Source organism: Sander lucioperca, chromosome 6 (assembly GCF_008315115.2).
Source record: "Sander lucioperca isolate FBNREF2018 chromosome 6, SLUC_FBN_1.2, whole genome shotgun sequence".
Taxonomy (NCBI): Eukaryota; Metazoa; Chordata; class Actinopteri; order Perciformes; family Percidae; genus Sander; species Sander lucioperca.
The window spans coordinates 34644222-34665014 of NC_050178.1; the positions used below are offsets into that span (position 1 = coordinate 34644222).

The following is a 20793-nucleotide window of genomic DNA, read 5'->3' on the forward strand; positions in this document are numbered from 1 at the left end:
TGAACAAACTCCGGCATTGTGTTCAGGCCCCGGGGACGCGCAGTAGCTTCTAATGTACAACAGCTCAGAGGAGAGGAGGGAAAAGAAAAATTCACTGACAGGGAGCCAGCTATCTGCTTAAAGGAAAAGCTACAACAAGTAGTGAAGTAGAGACTGCGCAGTGAATATTTTACAAGGATCTGGTCGATCCTTTCCTATCCTAAGCTTTTCTGACTTGCCATGTTGTCCTATCCTGCAACACTATCAATTTTAGGCTCTTCTACGCTCTTGTTGCATAGATTTAGTTATGTACATATTTTGGTCTAGAGGTTTTGAAGAGGCAGCTGCAATATGTATTTGGGTTTCTTAAGGTGAATGATTGATCAGAATCAAGTCCATAGTTTGAGAGACCCTTTTCCTTACATGGAAAAGGTAGCATTATCTGCCTGCCACATGTTTCTATTATGTGAGTCACTTAACCGTTTCTCTAGCTTGTAAATATGTGATTTGTCAGCAGTGATTTGGTTTGTTATCCTTTTGTCTCCAACAGTACAGCACTGGGTGGGTTAGTTCCACTCAAGCTTTAACTATACTGCGTGTGTGTGTATATATATATATATATATATATATATATATATATATATAAAACATATGTCAACCACCCTACGACTCTTTTTCTTTCTCTCTGTCTTTCTCTTTCTCAGTGTTGACGAGATCTGCATCGCTGCCAAATCATGGCGTGAGCACTGTAATGACTCAATTTCTTCAAGCACACATACATATCTAGGAGCATTACATACTGAGTGGACTGTCCTGTCTTATTCTGTCGAAGTGAACGTGTCCAAACATAGACACGCATTATTACTACTGTAATTAAGAAAGTTATTGGTCCATGTGCATCTATGCACGGACACACACACACACACACACACACACACACACACACACACACACACACACACACACACACACACACACACACACACACACACAGGGTGGTGTACTCCAGTGGCATGAGCTAGTGGATGGGCTGCTTCCAGATAATCTTAACAAGACTCTCTGCCCAATATCAGTGACCAATGTACACAAACACAAAGTCCATGAGCTCATTACTCCATTCCACACATGGACATAATACACTGGAGCCTATCTACCTGCCATAACAATGCAGCACTGTTGTGATGTGAATAGTTTTATTGGGTAGATAATCTATTGTGAACTTTGTATGAAAAGCTCTCTTGCACAAGTGTTGTCCTGCAGCATTTATATCTGGTGCAAAACTTGTGGGAGTGTTGCACAAGCCTGTAACACATGTGAACAGTGCATAACAGCACATCTCTTTGGGCTCTTTGGTGTTGTGGCAAATCTGGTGTGAAGTCAAATATGTAACCCACAGCCTGCTCGCTTTTATTTCATCACCTTTTGCCTTATCTTACTGTTGTTTGCTTGCTCTTCTGACTGTATTGAACAACCTCACTCTCTTTCTTCCATAACTGTCTCCTTTGGGGCGGAAAAACTAAAAGTATCTTATTTTTTGTCTCTGCAGGACTGCCCTCAGATCCTTCCCTCAACCCAGATCTACATCCCTGTCGGGGTGACCAAGCCAATCACCTTAGCTGCCAAGAACCTGCCCCAGCCCCAGTCAGGACAGAGGAACTACGAGTGCGTCTTCCACATCCAGGGGGAGACCAACAGTGTGCCCGCCCTGCGCTTCAACAGCACCTCAATCCAGTGCCAGAAAACAGAGGTGAGTAAGAATGGATAGAAGAAAGGACATTTGGGTAATCTGGTTGTATGAGTGGATGCCATTAAAGCTCGGTCAGTGGTGGAGAACACATGTGTTGGTGGTTTGTTGTAGTGTCATTGTAGGAATAAAAGAAAGAAGCCAAAATGGATGGGGTTGTTTACAGATATTATTTGGTTGCTGTTTAGTTGCTGTTTTGGGTAAGAGGATTCAGATGATGTAAAGCGTAGTTGTGAATAAGTCCAAAACTCCTACTGTATAGACTGGATCGCAAGTAGGGTTGGATACCGAAACCCGGTTCCACTATGGAACCGGTTCCTACGCAACCAGTAGGAATCAGACCGGATTAGAACGCAAATGTGTCGACTGAAATATTCTCCCTATTGTCGCTCTGAAACGGATGTAAAAATATTACACTTTCTCTGTAGTCTACCGTTAGCTAGCTACCGTAAATGTAGGCTACTTTTAAAATGCCATATTTTCCCTCTGGGCTCACCAAAACGGACGTAAAATCATATTAACCATTCACTGCATGTGATCTCTGTAAACATATTACATCTTTGATGTCATTTTTCAGTTTTTCAAGAATTGGTTTAGGAATCGGAATTGTTTTAAAAGTACCGGTTCGGAATCGTAAAAATCCAAACGATACCCAACCCTAATCGCAAGTGATACTTTCGATTTTGTATCGACTAAAAGCATAGTCATTTAGTACTATTTCTCTTCCAGTAATCAATGCAACTAGGTTACTAAATCACGGTCCTAGTAAGGACATTGACTCGGCCATGGTTTAAATAATGGCCTCCTACAATTAATGACCACTTTGGACACTAACATGCTTATTGTCCTGATAGATCACCATGCGTCACTTGGACACTGGATTGGACCCAATCTAGATAAATGATCCAGCGCTGATCTTCCCACATTAAACTGATGGTTGGCAAATAGATATTGATGTCAGAGTTCACATAGACATTATTTGAATTTAAGCACACACACTAGAATTTTCCTAGGTAGCCTGTGTACTGGTTGAAATTATGACACATCATCATGGTTCATGCAATACATAATTTATATCACTGATCGAGTGTGAATCAGCAGTAAGCCATCATAGTTTAGTTCTGTGCTTCTATGATTTTTTTTATGTATTTGTGGCTTTAGCTGGTAGGGATGAGTGGTGTGTGCCAGATTAAAGTGTTCTCGAGGATGTTTTTTTGCAGAAGTTTTCTAATGAGAATTTGTGTGTGTCTGACTGTATAGAGGATTTACAGGTAGGCAGAAGAGTTTGTGGATGTAGGTATATGCCTGTTCTGTGTGTTGAAATATGGTGGTGTATATATATATGTGTGTGTGTGTGTGTGTGTATGTATGTGTATGTTTGTGAGACTTCAACTAGCGTGACAGATAAGAGGTAGCCAGCGATGTGCTTCACTGAGGCTGAAAATGTGAAGAGGAAGTCTGTCTCTGAACCTAGTTGGGAGCGGATTGATCATGTTTACACCTCGACTCTATACCTCTTTCTCTCCCTTCCTCTCTCTGCCTGTAGAGCTCATCTTTCTCTCTGCCTCTCCCCCTCCCTCTGTCTGTCATACTTTCTTCTTTCTGCTACACCCTACTTTTCTCACTGCATCTCTCCAGCTCTCATACACTCATTTTTGCCGCTTGCCTGTCCCTGTCTATTTCTATCTACACATATAAAGCAATGCAACAAAGCTGACATGAGATTTGAGCTGCTGCTACTAATTTTGTTTTAGATGAGGGTGTGTCACCACAACATGTCACACATGGAAGAAAGTCTTTGACAGATTCAAATGAAGTAGAAACATCTAGAAGTTGTCATGTCTGGCTAATGAGCTGTAGCACCTTGAAGAACTTTACCGCCTCTCTATATGCTACACCTTGCCATAACACACAAGTATATGCAGTCATATAGATTTGTTAGCAGACACACGTATACAGCACTATCTGCAGTCTCCGTTTAACTGTCAAGCTCGCTGGGTAGCCACTGTGACAGCTAACACAACATTTGATTCTGTCTGTATCGACTGCCAGTCTTCAGGTGCTGGCACACGCTAGCAAGTTGTTTGTGAAGGCAGGGCTAATTAGCTAGCGATAGGGTTGTCTCTCCACAGAGATGTCACTTTATTGACTGTTTATTGTTGCAAGGCCAGTGCTAATCAGCTGCATAGCCCAGCCCCAGCCAAAAGCTGAATTTCTCCATTTGATGTCCACAAAGCAGACATGCTAGCAGCAATTAGCCTTGGGCTGTCAGCGCTTAGCCCTTGTTAGCAATTAGCTGTGCCAACTTGACTTGCATCGAGTCTACATGAGGCCGAAGTTAAATTCAGTGGATGAAAAAGGTGCCAGCTGCATGAACTTGCCATTAAGGCATAATTCATGCAGGCCTGAGCTTATGAGTGTAATTATGAGTCATGAATTATTAGAATGAGAGTCTTATTATAGCTCTGGAGCAGTATTTCAAAAGAATGAGGGTCTTAAATATTAGTTTATCCGTTTATAGACCTTTATCTCTACTTTTCACGCGCACCCCTCCATGTTTGTTCCTACTTTGACAGTGTTCAGCACCAACTCCATGAATCATGTATGACTCTGCAGTAGAAATAGACTTCATCTGTTATGCTGCGTACACACTGCTGCCTTGGTTCATGGCTACGGGGATGGGGGTTAATCAGTGTCTGTGCGTGTGTGCACATGTGCATCCTTCAATATGCCTCTGGCTATGGATCCCGGGATAGCTGTGTATGTGTGTGTTTGGCTATGCAGTTTTATTATACCACTGCAAGAAGACTGTTGGGAGGGTTTGCTAATCAATGGGATAAACACAGGGGTGCTAATCCACAGTTTAGCCTTTTGTTTGAGATACACAGAAGTGTTTACCACTGTGTCAAACTGACATACTCACTTGTAGGAAAGATGAGGACAAGGGCAGAGACAAGAGAGCTGTGGCAAGAATTCCTATAAAGTAATAACGGAAAGGAGTGGGAAAGAGAGGTGGAGAGGACAGAGGAAAGGATAAATGCAGAGGAGTCAAGGAAAGAAGGATGGTAAAAAAGTCAAGAAGAGACGTAATACTAGTTAGTGGAAACGGCAAAAAATGGAGATGAGAGGAGGCAAGATAGACTAGGAAATTGGAGCATAGTACACTATTTCAGGTGAGATGAATGGAGAAAAGTGATATTAAAGAGAACAGAGGGTGTGGGGAGAGATGAGAGGGTGTGAGGGAGAAAATCAGCTCAAAAGTCTCGCCTTAGGTCAAAAGTCATTCTCCTCTCTTTCATATAATACCACACTATCCAAAAGAAGAAAACCCATTCACAGGATATTCACGATATCCAACGTCGGATCACGTTTAAACTTGAGTTTCCCATACTTTATTCCTTTTACAGTGGCTGTAATAACTCAATGCTCTTATATAGTATCGCCTAACAGGAGGCTGTCAATAATTTACTGTATATGTGACACACATGATATACGATAGTGTAACATCAGCTCCATACTAACCTTGTTGGGTATTGACTATCCATATCTGCTTATGGGGGAAAAATATTGATGCTATAATATTCCTGTATAAGGTTACTGAACATACCCAACTGATCCCAAAGGGGAAGTAACAAGCATATCACAAGACATGAGAAAGAATGCAATATCGGAGAAAGGTTGGTTTTAGCAAGCAGAGACAGGAAACAAGTAGGCCACACAATATCCAAGGTATTGAGACTGCATACGTTTTTTTAGGTAAGGATTTTAAATTAGCTTAAAGCTCTACATTTTTGCTGTGTTGAACTTTTAAAAGGTTTATATTTTGAAAAATATGGTTCTTCCCACACTTTCCCTTTCTCACTTTCCCTTACTCACTTAGCCAAACATAATTCAACATGTTTGGAACCTGTGAAAGTTGATGAAATGGCAGATTGTCCAATGTCCTATAGCAAGTAAATTTGAGAAAAACGCTGATCATTTTGTAAAATAGTGTCCTCTCCATATTTCTTAGTGCCAAACAAGCCCACATTACCAGTGCAACATACGGAGCCACCCCCCAGGCCTTATGGTAGCAGTTAACTCCGGTCAGCAGCAACCAAAACAACATGCTGGTGTCTACATTGGTTCCTTTTGGTTTTCTGACCCGGCCCAGGCAGCATCCTCGTTTGTGTGGGCCAATTAGAGGCTGAGGTGAAGGTGCAAAGGCCAGTAAGATGCTGAGCTGTGGGCTGGGTAGCTGCGCTCAGAACGCCAGAGGGTGCATGGGAGCGAATAAACACATGTACACACAATGCTTTCACATACAAATGGCCGCACTCTGAGGTCAGTGAGGCTGACGGAGCGCTGCTGGGCGTCGTTTGAAGTCCGAGGTTGAGAGAAGAGAGTTGAACTGTTCGAGACTTTGCCTCTCTCTGTTCCTTTATCTCCCCCTGTTCTTAGCTGTTTGTCCATTTGTACTTTAGTGTCTCCATTTTCCTCCTCCTCTCTCTCTCCCTCTTTATCCCTCTTTCTTGTTTTTTTCCTGTAGGGCAGGAACGTGAGGACAGATAATATCAGTGCGGGCCTTACATCATTGCCTTCCGTCTGATAAACCACTCGGCCGCGCCGTCACCCTCTTTCTCTCACTCCTTCACCAGTGAGAAAAAAGCAGACACTGGGGCAAAAGGAGAAAATGTAGTTTGGAATAGGGTGTGTGTCTGTGTGTTATTCTTCTGTGTGCCGAGAGAGCAGCTGTTTGTTAAAGGAGAAATGGGAAGTATCAGGGGTCCTGATGGCATCCAATTAAGGCAGATAAAATGATGATGAATTGCAGTCGGGCAGCAGAGACGGACGCTCCTGTGAGTGTGTGCCCATGCACATCCACACTCATACACACACAGGAAGACAGCAGAAGGGGAAAGCAGCCATACAGATTTGGAGAAGGAAAAGAGAGGGCAGCGGGGTGAGGAGGGAAAGCAAAAGAAAGGCAAGTGTGGCTGCAGAGATATCAGGAGAAAGAGAGGGAGCACCAAGAGAGATGGATGAGGAGGTGGAGGGAAAGAGGAAGAGTACAAAGAGACCATACAGAGGGAGAGTTTGGAGGAGAGGGAGGACAAATAATCTGCTCCCTTTGCGATGGGAAATGAGAGAAGGATGGCGGACAAGAAAGATGGATAGATAGATGAATGGTTTAATAGACGGAGCAAATAGAGGTCCAGAGAAGAGGCCAAACATGTCTGCAGGGAGAGAGTGGTTACCACAAACCACACTGGTCTAATAGTGTCACACACCCTTTTGTGGTGTGTGTGTGTGTGTGTGTGTGTGTGTGTGTGTATGCGCACACGCGCAAGATGAAGCACAGTGCTGATGCAAACTTCTCCTCTGACTTTCTGAAGACTGTCTGGAGTTCATGGGATTTGTTAAAAGATGTAACTGACTGTAAAAACTAAAAATTGTTAATTTATATTAAAAGAAAATCCTGTCATTTTGAATACATACACATACATTCACACATACACAGTTCTAAAGGTGGCAGAGACAAGGCTAATGAGGGCCTGGGCACTGGTCGGTGGAGGGTAGGCGCAGCGGAGCATGGTACAGCCTGGTCTGGCATGGCCTGGCACAGCCTAATGAGATATAAACACTAGACCTGCCACCGCAGTCAGCCACACAGTACACTCCGACACTGTTTTAATTGGCTTGCAGACTGTGTGTGTGTGTGTGTGTGTGTGTGTGTTTTCAGTGTGCGGGTGGATTGAAAGTGCAAATTCACTGGAATTTATTTTGGAGAGCTGCAGATTGAGGACCATTCGTTGTTCCATTACTTTGTTCTCAAGTCATGTGATACCTCGACAGCACTGATCCCATTTTGATTTGATTTGGGGCACTACATTGCATTTGTTTGTGTCATGGATATTGTGAGAATTTAATGAGGTGTCATGTGTTGTGCATTCTCACACAAATATACACATTTACTCGGTAACCGTCTGTTCCTGTTTACACTGACTGCTCTCCAATCCATTCCTATGAAGCAGCTGAAAGTGAGGGAAGGAAGAGAGAGAAGGTGCTTCTCTGCACTCTGCCCTCAGTTTCCACTAATGCATTCCTTCATTCTCCAACATGCCCCCTCCCTATCTCCAAGTCATCTACCTGTCTCCATCTCTACCTCCTCCTCCTCTCAAGCCTTCCTCTTCATCTCTGTCCCCTCATTGGCTCGCTGCCTCTCCTCCCCTGACAGGTGAAGAGCACAGCTCCCACGCTCCTGTCCCGGATAAATAAGAATTAATTGCTGCTCAGCTATCAGCATATGCCAGCTTCTCCACCCATCCTCCACCTCACTTTCGTCATCTATTTCTCATTTCTGTCTCTCTCCTTGTATCTCTGCAATCTATAACCTTTACTCTAATAAATCATCTCTCTCTCTCATAGCAGTGCTCCACCCTTCAATGTGTTCAGTTCTGTGTGATGGTTGATGGGCGAGGGAAGCAGCACAAGTGATTGTTATAGCAAGAGAGTAATTGCTATTAGCCTGATGAGACATGAGGAGCGGAGAGGATGGTTAAACCCGAGTGGAGACCTCTCCCTGCCTCCATGTCTCTCTGTGTGACTGCATTCGGGTTGCATTTTAAATCCATACAGTAGCCTGAGTTGCGGACAGACACCTCAAACAGAGACTGTTGGCATGATAACCTTCATTGAATGTCTGGTATGCTACAGTAGAGTTGATTGATATCAACAATGATTGAGCCAATTTCCATTTGCTTATAACCAAATGAATGAGAACCTTTTATTTGAATATTAATTGCCCCCCCCCCCCCCCCTTACAATAAAGGTAGTTTATTGTGAATAGTGCATTTGGCTGGTATCCCTTTTATTAATGACTTGAACTTGACAGGAACTCTGTGATATTAATCAAGGAGTGTATTTAATAAAAGAGATGGGTAGATCTTCCTGAAAATCCTCTGGCACACAAAACGTGATTTGTCACACCTTTCAGTAGTAGCAGAATCTCTTTGTTTGTAATGATAAGTATAAATTGATCAATTGGCAACAATAGCTAGCCGCCATTGCTAGCAAAGACAGATACATAGATACTCCACACCAAACAACCCCAGCCTGGGGGAACATGTGTAAATTGTTCTGTCTCATCTTAGTTTGTAGCTCAATCATACCCCTTTCACACCAAGGGATCAACCAGGGTTGACTTTGTTTGAAATGGGTTAAGCCGCCTTGACCAATTCGGCTTCGCGACCCGTGTCGAGAGGTGGGTCGAACGCAGGTCGATTTCAATGTGAAAGGCATACGACCAGGGTCGCTAACAACAGGGGCGGGACAAACTGTCATTGGTTGACAAACCATGAGTCTCTCTCATGCCTGAGCTTGCAGCTCAACATCTTTGCAGCCTGCAATACAATGAGGAATTCAAGTACAAAACACTAGTTCTGGTGGTGTACAGCTGGACTGGAGTACGTGACGTTAGCTGTTCTCTTGTTATGACAGTAAACCCCCCCACCCATTTCCAGCACGTGAGGTAATTGATATGCATCGCTCCCGGGTTGGGACCCAGCTCGTATCTGAATTGTCATGACCAGGGATCAACCCGTGTTGACTGGCTTGGTTTGAATTGACAAAAAAAGAGTTGAACACGGGTCGGATAACCCTGGTCCGACCCTGGTCATTGATGGGAAAGAGGTATCAGTGACAGTCCTTCAATTTCTCCTCTTGTTTGCATGTGTGTTGCATGGTCCGGTACTGCAGTAATGTGTTTGAGTGAATAGATGTACCGTAGGTGTTGGTGCAAAAAAAAAAAACAGTTGTGTGACAGAGCGGTGGACTTTGCTAGAGAAGAATGGCCACCAGAAGAATGCGCTGAGAAGGGTGAGGATATTGAAAATATGGACGTTTCTGCAAATGACCAGAAATCAGGCTTTTGTCTGGGGAGAAGTCTAGTAAGCTTACACTAGCTTAATGCGTAGGCTGGAAAATAAGAAACACTGGCTATGGCAGCATTATTTTTCCCTCAAGCCAGCACTTTTCTCCCCCTCCCCTCTCTCTTTTTCTTTCCATCATTGAAGAAAGTATGTGTGTGAGCGTGTATGCACATGTGTGTGCTTGTGTGTGTATGTGTGTGTCCAAGAGATAAGCTGGGTAACTGGGTCCGGCCATATCCTCCAATCCTGTTAGCATTAGCGATTAGCACTGGCTAACAGGCCCCTATTATGAGCCGGGGCTGATTCCATGCCGCCTGACCTCACACATACAGTACATACACACATACACACACGCTAAGCTATAGAAAGGATTACTACTTGATCCTTGATTAGGAGGCCATATCTGCCTGGAAGTTTTGTGTGTGTCTAAAAGAGCACTGTTGTGTTTGCTGTAGACCGGCAAAACACATTTCACATGGGCCGTCTGTGTCCTCTACTTTGCTTTTGCACTGTCCCGACTTCTGTTAAAACTGCGTCACAAAACTATTTTAAATCTCAAATAATCTAGATTGAAAGATGTGTTCTGTAAGGTCAGAATTTTTTAAACCAACATTGTCACCTTAAGAAAGCTAGGGATGGAGGAAAGAGGAAGAGAGTAACCTGTTCTATCCCAGGTGTGGGCTTGCCCTGGGCTAGTTTGGTATTTTTAGCCGTTTAGCTTGCACACGCATTCAAAATGACTAATTATCAGGCTGTGGCCCTCACAGAAAGTACTTGTTGTTACTTCATACCTGCCCTCCTTCACCCCTCGTTCTCCATCCATCTATCCTCTAATCCCCTCCTGGATCTTTGTCTGTTTTTCACTGACAGAGATCCAGCTGGTTTGCATCTGCAGTTTTCTGTTGAGAGAATGTTGTGGGGCCAACGTCTCTCCACTTACTTTTATGCCTTTATTAGGGCCCTGTGAAATCCGTTTTTTTTCCAAATTCTGTTTTTTCAGATTTATTTTTAGCCCTTTCGGATTTTTCGGATTTGCTTGTTTTTTTTTTTCACTTCTAAGCAGTATTGACCTTTAAAAACTCAGTGACACAAACTCACAATTCAGCTTTTTTATTTAAACTGTTAATATATTCAGCAAAGCACATTCAAAATTACCTAAATAAAAGGTAATTAGATGCTCACCTATAACAATGTTGAGCACACTGCGATTTCGGTTGTCAGAGGTCAAAAGACCCGCAGCAGGCGGGTCTGCCTGAGGCTGCTGGCGTTTTCTGGGAGTGCGCCTCCCTGCTTGCAATGTTCAACAACATACGGACATATCCTCTTCATTTTCTCAAGCGATATGTCCGCGTCAGCACACATTGCAACAAAATCTTCCACAAACTCACGCCTTGCATCTATTGATTTTGTCGTTGCCTCAATGGTAACCTGGAGGGATTTGCCCGCTGTGGATTTAGTTTTGTTCTTGAGATGAACTTTTTATTTAAAATGCTCGTTAAATGTGTCTTTGCGGGTCCAGTATGTTGACAAAACTTACAAAACAGTTGTTGTCCAGATTCATAGTAGAGCTGGGCAATATATCGATATTATATCGATATTGTGATATAAGACAGGATATCGTCTTAGATTTGGGATATCGTAATATTGTGATATGACACAAGTGTTATCTGTCCCTGGTTTTAAAGGCTGCATTACAAGTGATCTAATTTTTTTAACTTACCAGACTGTTCTAGCTTTTCTATTAATTGCCTTTACCCACTTAGTTATTATATGCACATTAATGATTTCACCGTTCACTGTTCAGCCGCTCGCTTCGACATTTTTTTCCAAACTCAACGTGAACATGAGGATGTATGGTTACTAGGCAACATGTTTAACAATGCCATTTGGCCACGGTTTATGTAGAGACCTTTCTACGCTTGTTGTTTTAAAATGAAAAATGAGAAGGAAGTAAACAAAAATTGTTTGTTTAATATGTCAACAAAATGTATGTAAATTCCGTGCGATTCCCGTCCGCCTTTTCCGCATCACGGAAATCATATCTTTATTCTTACTTCACACTTTTTTGTGATTTACTTGGTCTCCCTCTTTCCATGTCACTGTTTCTTCTGGACTCTTATTTATTTATTTATTTATTTATCTGTCTATCACTCTTCTCTCTGAAGTGTCAATTCTGTATTTTACTTATTAACACTCTTCTCATCTGTGTCTTCTCTCTGTTGCTTCAGTATTTTGTAATTGTCTCTGTATTGTCTGTTCATGTTTGCATCAAAAACTAAATAAATTAATAAGAATGCTTATCATCAACAAACCCTTCTTTTTGTCTTTCCACTCACCTTCAGTCTGTTTTGGGGCTCCTCGTGTTAACTATCATTCTATACTGTTTCAAATATTGGGATTAAATCACTAAATATAGAACATAGTGATTTTTGTGGCTCTATTTAAATATTTCTCTCCTCTTCATACATGCAAATTATGCCCATTTGAGAGTAACCTGCTTAATGTTTTGCATTTCATATTGGAATCTGCTGTGCTGTGAATAAACCATGTACCAAGCTGCATGTGTGTATTCCCTGAACTGTGCATTGTGCAACATGGTGGTTCAGTATGAAAGTTTAATAAGCCTTTGGTGCAATGAGAGGAGATGAGTTTGGAACATAACCTAACCTTTCCTATGCCTCCCCCACCCTCTACTGCCCATTAAACACACATACACGCACATACACACCTCTCCCTAACTAAATATTCATGTTGTTGTTGAGAGAAGGTACATAATCAAGCGGATCCATGTCCCCCTGAACATACATCCTCCCCCTTTGAGGATGGATGCGCAATACCTGTAACATGGATTGGAACATCCCCATATTTTAAACGACACCCCGCCCATTTAAAAAAAAAAAAATTTTAAGATTATTTTTTGGGCATTGTTAGGCCTTTATTGACAGGACAGCTGAAGAAATGAAAGGGGAGAGAGGGGGAACGACACGCAGCAAAGGGCCGCAGGTCGGAGTTGAACGCGGGGCCACTGCGTCGAGGAGTAAACCTCTATATATGGGCGCCTGCTCTACCAACTGAGCTATCTGGGCGCCCAGATTTTTAGAGGGAAGATAGAGGGCAGGCAGTGTTGTTTTAGCTGTCAGCACCTCCACACCTCCAGTGTGTGTGGTGCAGCGTTTCAGAGAGGGGACTTGTCAGGGTGTAAAGCAGGGGTTAAGAGGTCCACACACATCTATCATCTATTTCTCTATCAGCGGAATTGGCCCATCTCATGTGATCCAGAGGGGATCAGGGCGTGCTCTGAGTGGCCGGTCATCAGAGAAGCGGGGATGGATGTGGAAGGAAGCTTGACCCCATGTCCTTTACTGTAGCCTGTCTTCCCGAGGGGATATAACAGGGCAACAAGAAAAGACATACTTAACGACACTGAAATAGAGAAATGGATACAATATACAACTTACCACATATTTGGCAGTGAATTGTGTGAAGAAAATTGTCCTTAAGCTTCTGTTGTTTGAGGTTGAGACAGGATGATTAAAGACTTATGGGTTGTGGAAAAACCACCAACACATTCAATACTGTACATATTCACTAACTGCCTGTCTTTTGAGCAAATATCCATACATGCCCAAATAATATTTCAGTGTCTTGTCTTGTGAGTTGCCACCTGAGGAACTTTTAGCTCTGGTTTTGGCTTGTGTGGCGACCTGTCCTAGGAGAGGCTGTCCAACATTGAATATGAGCTGGCATAGTTTGGATTTTGTCATTCTGGCCAACCAAAACAATTAGCAACCTTTTCTCTTAACGAGCAGTCACTTGATTCAATGTCTATATAAAAATATAGCTTAATGGAGCTATATTGCTGCTGCTGGTTTGGGTTTGACCACTTCCAGTTTTGAGCAGCCTTGTATAAAGTACTTGAAAGCAATGCTTGAGTAAAAGCACAAGTATCTTCCCAGAAAATAGCTTTGGTAGACGTTAAAGTCACTTTTTAGAATATTACTTGAGTAAAAGTCTTAAAGTATCTAATATTTACTCTACTAAGTATCAAAAGTAATTTTCTGATATTAAATGTACTTAAAAAAAACTTTGATTATGAACTTTATGGTCAAAGGTTTCTAACATTATCTTCATCCTCACCCCATTCACAGCTGTCGTCAGGGTGGTTACGTTGGCAGCAGAGCCTGCAGCAGGTGCTTCCCTGACACTATCAGTTATTATGCTTCCTCCTCTTCTTTTTTAGTTTTCTTTTTTTTTTTTTTTTTTCGCTTGGCAACAAACAGGCATTACGTCACCACCTGGAATGGAGCGTGCATTAACTTGCAATCTAGGAGTAATGATTCGTCAAACCTGCTTTTTTCCAGTGTAACACATTTCTTCTGATTTAATTTTGTAGTTACGAGTAACTAAGATGCTTAGGGGAAATGTAGTGGAGTAAAGTATACATTTTATTTAGGAAATGTAGTGGAGTAAAAGTAAAAGTTTCCGGAAATATGAATAACGAAGTAAAGTACATATACGTGAAAATTCTACTTAAGTATAGTGATGAAGTATTTGTACTTCGTTACATTAAAACACTGGTTTTGAGCCACTGTGCTGTTTCTGTGCGAATGTGCAAAGTCTTTACATTGTCTAGTGTTCCTATGTTCTAATGGCAAAGCCAGCCTGATTGTCAAGAGAATAGTTGCAAAATTTCGAAACACCTTGAACAATTGCCAAATATGATCCTGCCCTTAGCTGGATAACGCCCCTCACTTTTTCTCTTTATCTCCTTCTTGCTGCTTTTCTTTTACTCTTTCCACATGTTCTCAGTGCAGTGTCCAGTGCATGTCCTTCTCTTTCCTCTCATTGTCTTGCATGCATATACACACTCAAACACAGTCATATGTTCTCTCCATCTCTACCCGGTGAGGAAGTGCTCTTGTTCCCAGGCAGACTGGGTGGTCTCCTGGGGGAGAGGGGAGGAGGGAGGGAAAGATTGAAGAAGTTCATATGCTCGGACTTCAGCGGAGACAAATAATAGCTGTCCTCCAAAATATGTGTTGTTGTGTGAGTGTCTTATCTTCCTGTGCTTTCATGTGTTTTTATTTATCATTTTTTATTTCCTGTATTGACTATGCGATCCGTCTTTGATGCATTCGCTGGCATCCGTCTCTTGGAAACTGTCCCGTGTGCAGAATGTATATTTATAGTACAGTGTGCACATGTGTTTCTCTGGACATGTTTGGTATATGCGATAAAGGAATCTGCTCCATATTTCCTTGTTTGACTGTGGGCGTTCTGGGGAATGGAGGTAGGGGAGAGAAAGTCCGACTGAGATTGATGGGGGAGGAGGTTTGTAAAGAGGTAAAGGGAAGGAATAATGAGAGGGAGGGAGAGAGATAGAGAGAGAGAGAGAGAGAGAGAGAGAGAGAGAGAGAGAGAGAGAGAGAGAGAGAGAGAAAAGGAGGGGGTGGAAAGGAGGATAGCGAGAGAGTGTGAGGAATGTGTGAAAAGACCAAGGCAGACATGTCAGGGAACAAATTGAAAATGCCAATTTCACTTTAGCCCCCACCAGCTCAGGCGCTTATAGGCCAGCCCCAGCCTCTTATTCCATGTGTAAATGAATGGTGTCCACAGAATAACACACAATCACCTCTCTCTATCCATCTTGCCCTCGCTTTTTCTCCTTCACCCTTGTTGCTGAATCATCCTCCCTCAACCTCTCCCTTCCCACTTCCTTCATTCTTCTTTTCACCATCTTCTCATTGTTTTGCTCCCTGCCCTCCACTTGTCCCAGCTCATTCCACCTCTATCTCTTCGACCCAACAGCCATTCCAAACGTTTTCCAGTCTTTTAACCATCACTTGTCGCTTTTCTCCCCTTTTATTTCTGCACTTTTCTGCACTCGTTTTTCAGAATTTCTTTTTTTTTGCTACACTCAACATTACTTTTCCCTTTCTACATGACCCCACAACAGTAGCTTTAGCATACGTGGCATGTTGTTTGTCCTAAGATATCATGTCCACTGGCATTTAAGGAGAAGCTACATCTCTCTTACAAAATACTGATGATGATTTAGGGCTGCAACTAACGATCAATTTCATTTGCGAAAAATCTGTGTGTATTATATATAAAGTGTATCTGTGTATGAGTATTTTTTCAATTAATCGTAAAAACAAATTGTGAATGAATGAATGACGATTCATGTTTTGTCTGACCAAAAGTCCAAAGGTATTTAAGTTTACTGATGTACTGTATATATCAAAGAGAAGCAGCAAAGTCTCCCATTTGAGAAGATAAAACCTGAGAGCTTTTCACTATTTCTGATTGAAAAATAACGTAAAAGATACATTGACTATCAATATAGTTGCCAATTATCCTTCTGTCGCTCAACTAATCAATTAGTCTAATTGTTAATTCATCTAATTCTTTCAGCTCTATGAAGATCTAATTATAGTGCAGTGGTGCTGTATACCTTGCTCTCTCACTCCATCTCTCTTTGTCTGTCTCTCTCTCTCTCTCCCTCCCTCTCTCTGTAAAAGTTTTCTTGTTGGGTGTTCTGCAGGCCAGCTCCCTGGTGGAGCTACTCCAGGGTAAAAGTTCCCTCTTCAATAGTTCATGGCTACTAAATAAATTAGAGCACCAAAATGTGCCTGAAAACATTTTTAAAGAGAAATTCCCCTTAAAATAAACTCAAAGAGTAAAGGAGTAGTTCTTCTGAGATATATTGAGATGTCTTCCTTCATTTGGATATCAGCATCTCCGCCTTCAGGGCCCGCTGAATGTAAACCATCCAATCGCAAAAAGTGAAGAATGAATTAATCAGCCATTCACACATTGTGACATTGCTGTGTCCTCTCATTTTCTTATCTTCTCTACGCACATTTCTTGTTGCTTTTCCCCTCAAATGCATTCCAGTTCACTATTATTACAGATGTCAAGATAAATCTCACAGAATCACATTGGAGTGGGTGATATCACATAGTTGCCAAGTTGTAGTTAGATTCAATCTGTGAGGGCCTTATAGCCTCAGGCTTGGGGCTTTCAGATGGGATTTTATCACCACTTCACTTGAAGAGAATAGTCCTGCTATCTCTTAGCCCAAGGCTATCGAAGATAGTGACCATTCCAGTGGTAGTGAGAGGGACTGGGTACCCTTTGACTGACTACTAACTGCATTAGGTTAACATGGCCTATCTCAAGTCTTAGCAGCTCACACTCTCTTGCTATCTAGCATCTGTTTTATGTTGTGTCAATGAACTAATGAATGGAGTAGTTAATAATGCAAAATGTGTCTCCGCTACCTGGGGGGGGGGGGTTCTTGATGAATGAGTATTTTCAGATGATTGTGCTTTTGTACGCTTTGCGTAGGTGATGGGGGATTGGGGAGGCGATGTTACTTCTAAAGCTGCATTTAATTTGATAACAGTCATTGATAATGTATTTGTTCGGAGGTTAAGAGAGGTCTCACAGGAGCTCTTTCTCTGTTACTCCTTCAGTTAACACACCGCCATCACATCACGCCGCGTTTGAAGCTTGTCATTTAAAGCGATTCCATAAAACTGATAATGCAGACAACGAGTCAATTACATTTAAACTCTTATTAGTTCAGGATGCGAAAATGAAATTAGATGAGAATATTATTGTTGGAGATATATTAAGCTTTTCATTCATCACTGGAATAGAATGAGTCATACAGTGATGGGGATTCCAATCTCTTAATCAACTCCGTGCTCTGCCAGGCAGCAGCGGATGTGCTGCGTGTTAAAATCACAATATAGCCTGTCTCTCATCATTCATTTTTACGGCCCTTCAACTGTGTGAGTACCGCAGGGTATGACATTACTACCAGCCACTAGCTGAACTGAGCTTGCTTTCCGCATTGGCAGATTTTTTTCTCTTTTACTAATTTAAAATGTTATTAAAAGACTGAGAATGTCTTACAATGATGTTATTGGTATAAACAATTTGTTGATTTAGGTAGCGACATGTGACTATGAATGCTAATCTGGATGTTGTTGTTTTGTATTTCAGTATACCTACGAGGGCAATGACATCAGTGACCTGCCAGTGGATTTGTCTGTAGTTTGGAACGGAAACTTTGTCATCGACAACCCCTACAACATCAAAGGTGAGTTAATGTGGTGTCGTACATTATTGGCTCAAGGAGGTATTAATCTGCATAAGCTAATTATATTACTATACAAAAGACTGGGGAGGAGTAGAGAGTGCCATCCAGTATAAACGTATTCTTATCTCTCATGTGTCCTAACCTTTAACAACAGACATTACAGTATAGACAATCAATCCCATTTCCGAACAGTTCTGTCAGTTTTTTTAATCTTTAGTCGAGTCGAGTTATGGCGGATAAAGCATCTCAAAGAAATAGAATCTGAAACCTGCTGGAACTTAATGTATGCATACAGTAGTTTTGTGACTCTCTGAAAAAAAACAGCTCTAACTGCATAGTAAATCATTTATACTGTGACCAAAATCCCTTGGCCAGCCCACCAGTTGCAGTTGATATTCTTGGTCTGTAAAGGGCTCAAACACTGTGTTATATTGTGTGTGTGTGTGTGTGTGTGTGTGTGTGTGTGTGTGTGGCTCTGATTTTACCCCACAAGACTTGTCATTGCTAATGGTAGCAAATAAGTAGTGGTAGCAGGTCACAGTAGTAAAGTGAGGAGTCAAATGACTGATAAACCAGTGTTAAAGTTATCAACACACACATTCTCTCTGCAATGGAGGATTACATTTTAATCTGTTGAAAAAAGTTGGGGATCTACCTAGGAAAACCAGAGCTTTTTAGCACATTTCAAAATCAGATTTTACACTGACAGTAAAAAAGCTAGGCAAGATTCATCCATCACAGTGTTGGTTCAGAAAGCAGCTCAAGGTTACTTTCCTCACATTTGAACATTGATTAATAATTGATTTTCTGTCAATGATAATCACCAACAGAGAAAGGTTGTTACTGAGCTTTACAGTTCATTCTTGACCTTGGAAACAGTGTTATTGTTATAGATATATATTCAACTATTTGTTAGGCCGGGCTGTTTAATACAGTGAGCTCATAATTCAGTCCTTATTTAGCATGCATGGCTCATGGATGAATACACACAGTTGGTGCAAAATGCCTTAGTTAGGTATAAAATGTGCAAAAAAAAAAAAAGTCAACTGATAAAGCTTATTCATTGCAACTAATTTTTCAGCTCCACAAGGCATATTCTAACATTTTTGTATTGTAAAAAAAATCTTCAACTTATACCCACTTTTAAAACAGTATTATATTGTGTGCACACTTATGTATAATCATGCTTCACCCTCCAGACAAAGGACCATGAGTCTAATGATTAAACGCATACACATACTCAATGTTCCACTGTGGGAGAAGACAATGAGATCACGTCTGTTAGATATAATTACTAGTAGGACAGTCTTTATATTGCTGTCTCCATAATTATTGTGGCCTGTACAGCACAGCAGGGGTCTGTAACATTATTCTCATGCTGTGAGGCAAAGTAACATCATCTGCAGCTACCACTGTGTTCGATATGGCCTGTTGATGACATGCACAAGGAGTTTTGTGCAACAGAGGGAGCTGCATTGTCTGGCCCTGTTTGTTATTCTTTGATGGTGAAGATGCAGTAAGGAACAGGGATTTATTTGTAGTATTTCAGATTAGAAGAGGTTGCGTCTCTGAAGTCTGTGATCACTGCCATTTTGTCAGTATTGTAAGGTAACACCACAGAGTCACTTTGTTCCATTTATTGATGTAGCCTAAATGTACCAAGCAAGCTGTTGAAGTCTCAAATTTCACATATATCTCAGGCTGCTGGCTCTGACTGATACTGGACGTATGTGTATGAACACAGGGACCCCACTGTAATCCACAATAATGGGGTGTTTATATTCATAGAGGCAACATAGAATGCTTTGACAGTCAATGGTTCTTCCAGAGACAAAGTGTTGCTAAATAGCATCTGTTAGATGCAGCAGTATTGACAGTGCATAATATCAGCGGCATGCATCAGTGTCTATGCGTTGTGTGTTATCTCAAGTGTAAATCTCCTGAAGAGCAACCGGAGGCGACCTACAGCCCGAAGATGTCTCCCCCTCTCTCAGTCTATCTCTCTTCACTGCCAGCCCCCTTCCTACAGTATTTCTCAATCATGATAATCATCTGGTGGAGTGTGAGCGATGCTCACTTGTCTTAAATACTGATATGTTAATGTAATTAGAGAGGAGTCATTTTATTAGCCAGTAATTGGTACAGGGTTGCTTTAAAGCTGCTCCATGACCAATGGGATTTGGGGATGGAATTGCAGAGAGGGAGAAAAAAAGATTTCGCTGTACAATTCCTGAGGCCTTTGGGAAATAGTGCCTTAACTCAACTTAGTCTCAGCGACATTGAAGAAGTTTTGGAATTTTTGTGTGGAAGTTGAGAAACTTAAAATCAAGGTATTTGGTTGCTTTTCAAACTGTTCTACCACTCAGGTTGTTGTTTGTTTACTTGTCTAGCTTGCACTGTAATAATTCAAAACAAACTATATTGATGGTGAGGTAACTATATTCTCCCCCCAGCCTCATATAATAATACTTTATTATAATCTAATTTTCTTCTCCTCACCAGCCCACCTGTATAAGTGCTATGCCCTGAGGGAGAGCTGTGGGATGTGTCTGAAGGCAAACCCCAGGTTTGAATGCGGCTGGTGCGTACAGGAGAAGAAATGCTCCCTGAGGCAGGAGTGTACTCCTCCAGAGAACACTTGGATGCATGCCACCACAGGAAACAGCCGCTGTGCACACCCCAAGATCACCAAGGTAAGCCGTCATAGTAATGACACATGCTCACACCATATAGCAGCTCAGTGTGCTCCTGAAGCTCAGCAGGGTAACACATTCCTAACTGCACATATGTACTTGCAAGCACATACTTGCATCTCTTTGAGTGCAAGTGTTGTACATGCAACAACATACACCCTAAAGCAGTTAGTGTACAACAAACAAATTAATCTGTACGAAGCTATATTACCATTTTTATCCAAGGTATAAATATAAGGTAAAAATAAATGAGCAGAAATGTGTATATACAGTATATATATACACATTTGTCAGCTCACTACATAAATAAAGTAAAACCTCATGAAGTTTATCCTTTATTGTCAAACATTCTAACTG

At 41.7% G+C, this 20793-nt stretch overlaps 1 protein-coding gene across 4 annotated transcripts in view; it reads left to right on the forward strand.

Moving 5' to 3' along the window:
• The window catches only part of LOC116034163 (plexin-A1), a 218965-nt gene that overhangs the window by 152690 nt on the left and 45482 nt on the right, over positions 1-20793 (forward strand). For all 4 annotated transcript variants that reach the window (XM_031276718.2, XM_031276723.2, XM_031276724.2 and 1 more), the window contains exons 10-12: positions 1526-1726; positions 17647-17743; positions 20246-20436. In XM_031276718.2, the coding sequence (XP_031132578.1) occupies positions 1526-1726; positions 17647-17743; positions 20246-20436 (489 nt within the window). The remainder of the gene's footprint in view (positions 1-1525; positions 1727-17646; positions 17744-20245; positions 20437-20793) is intronic.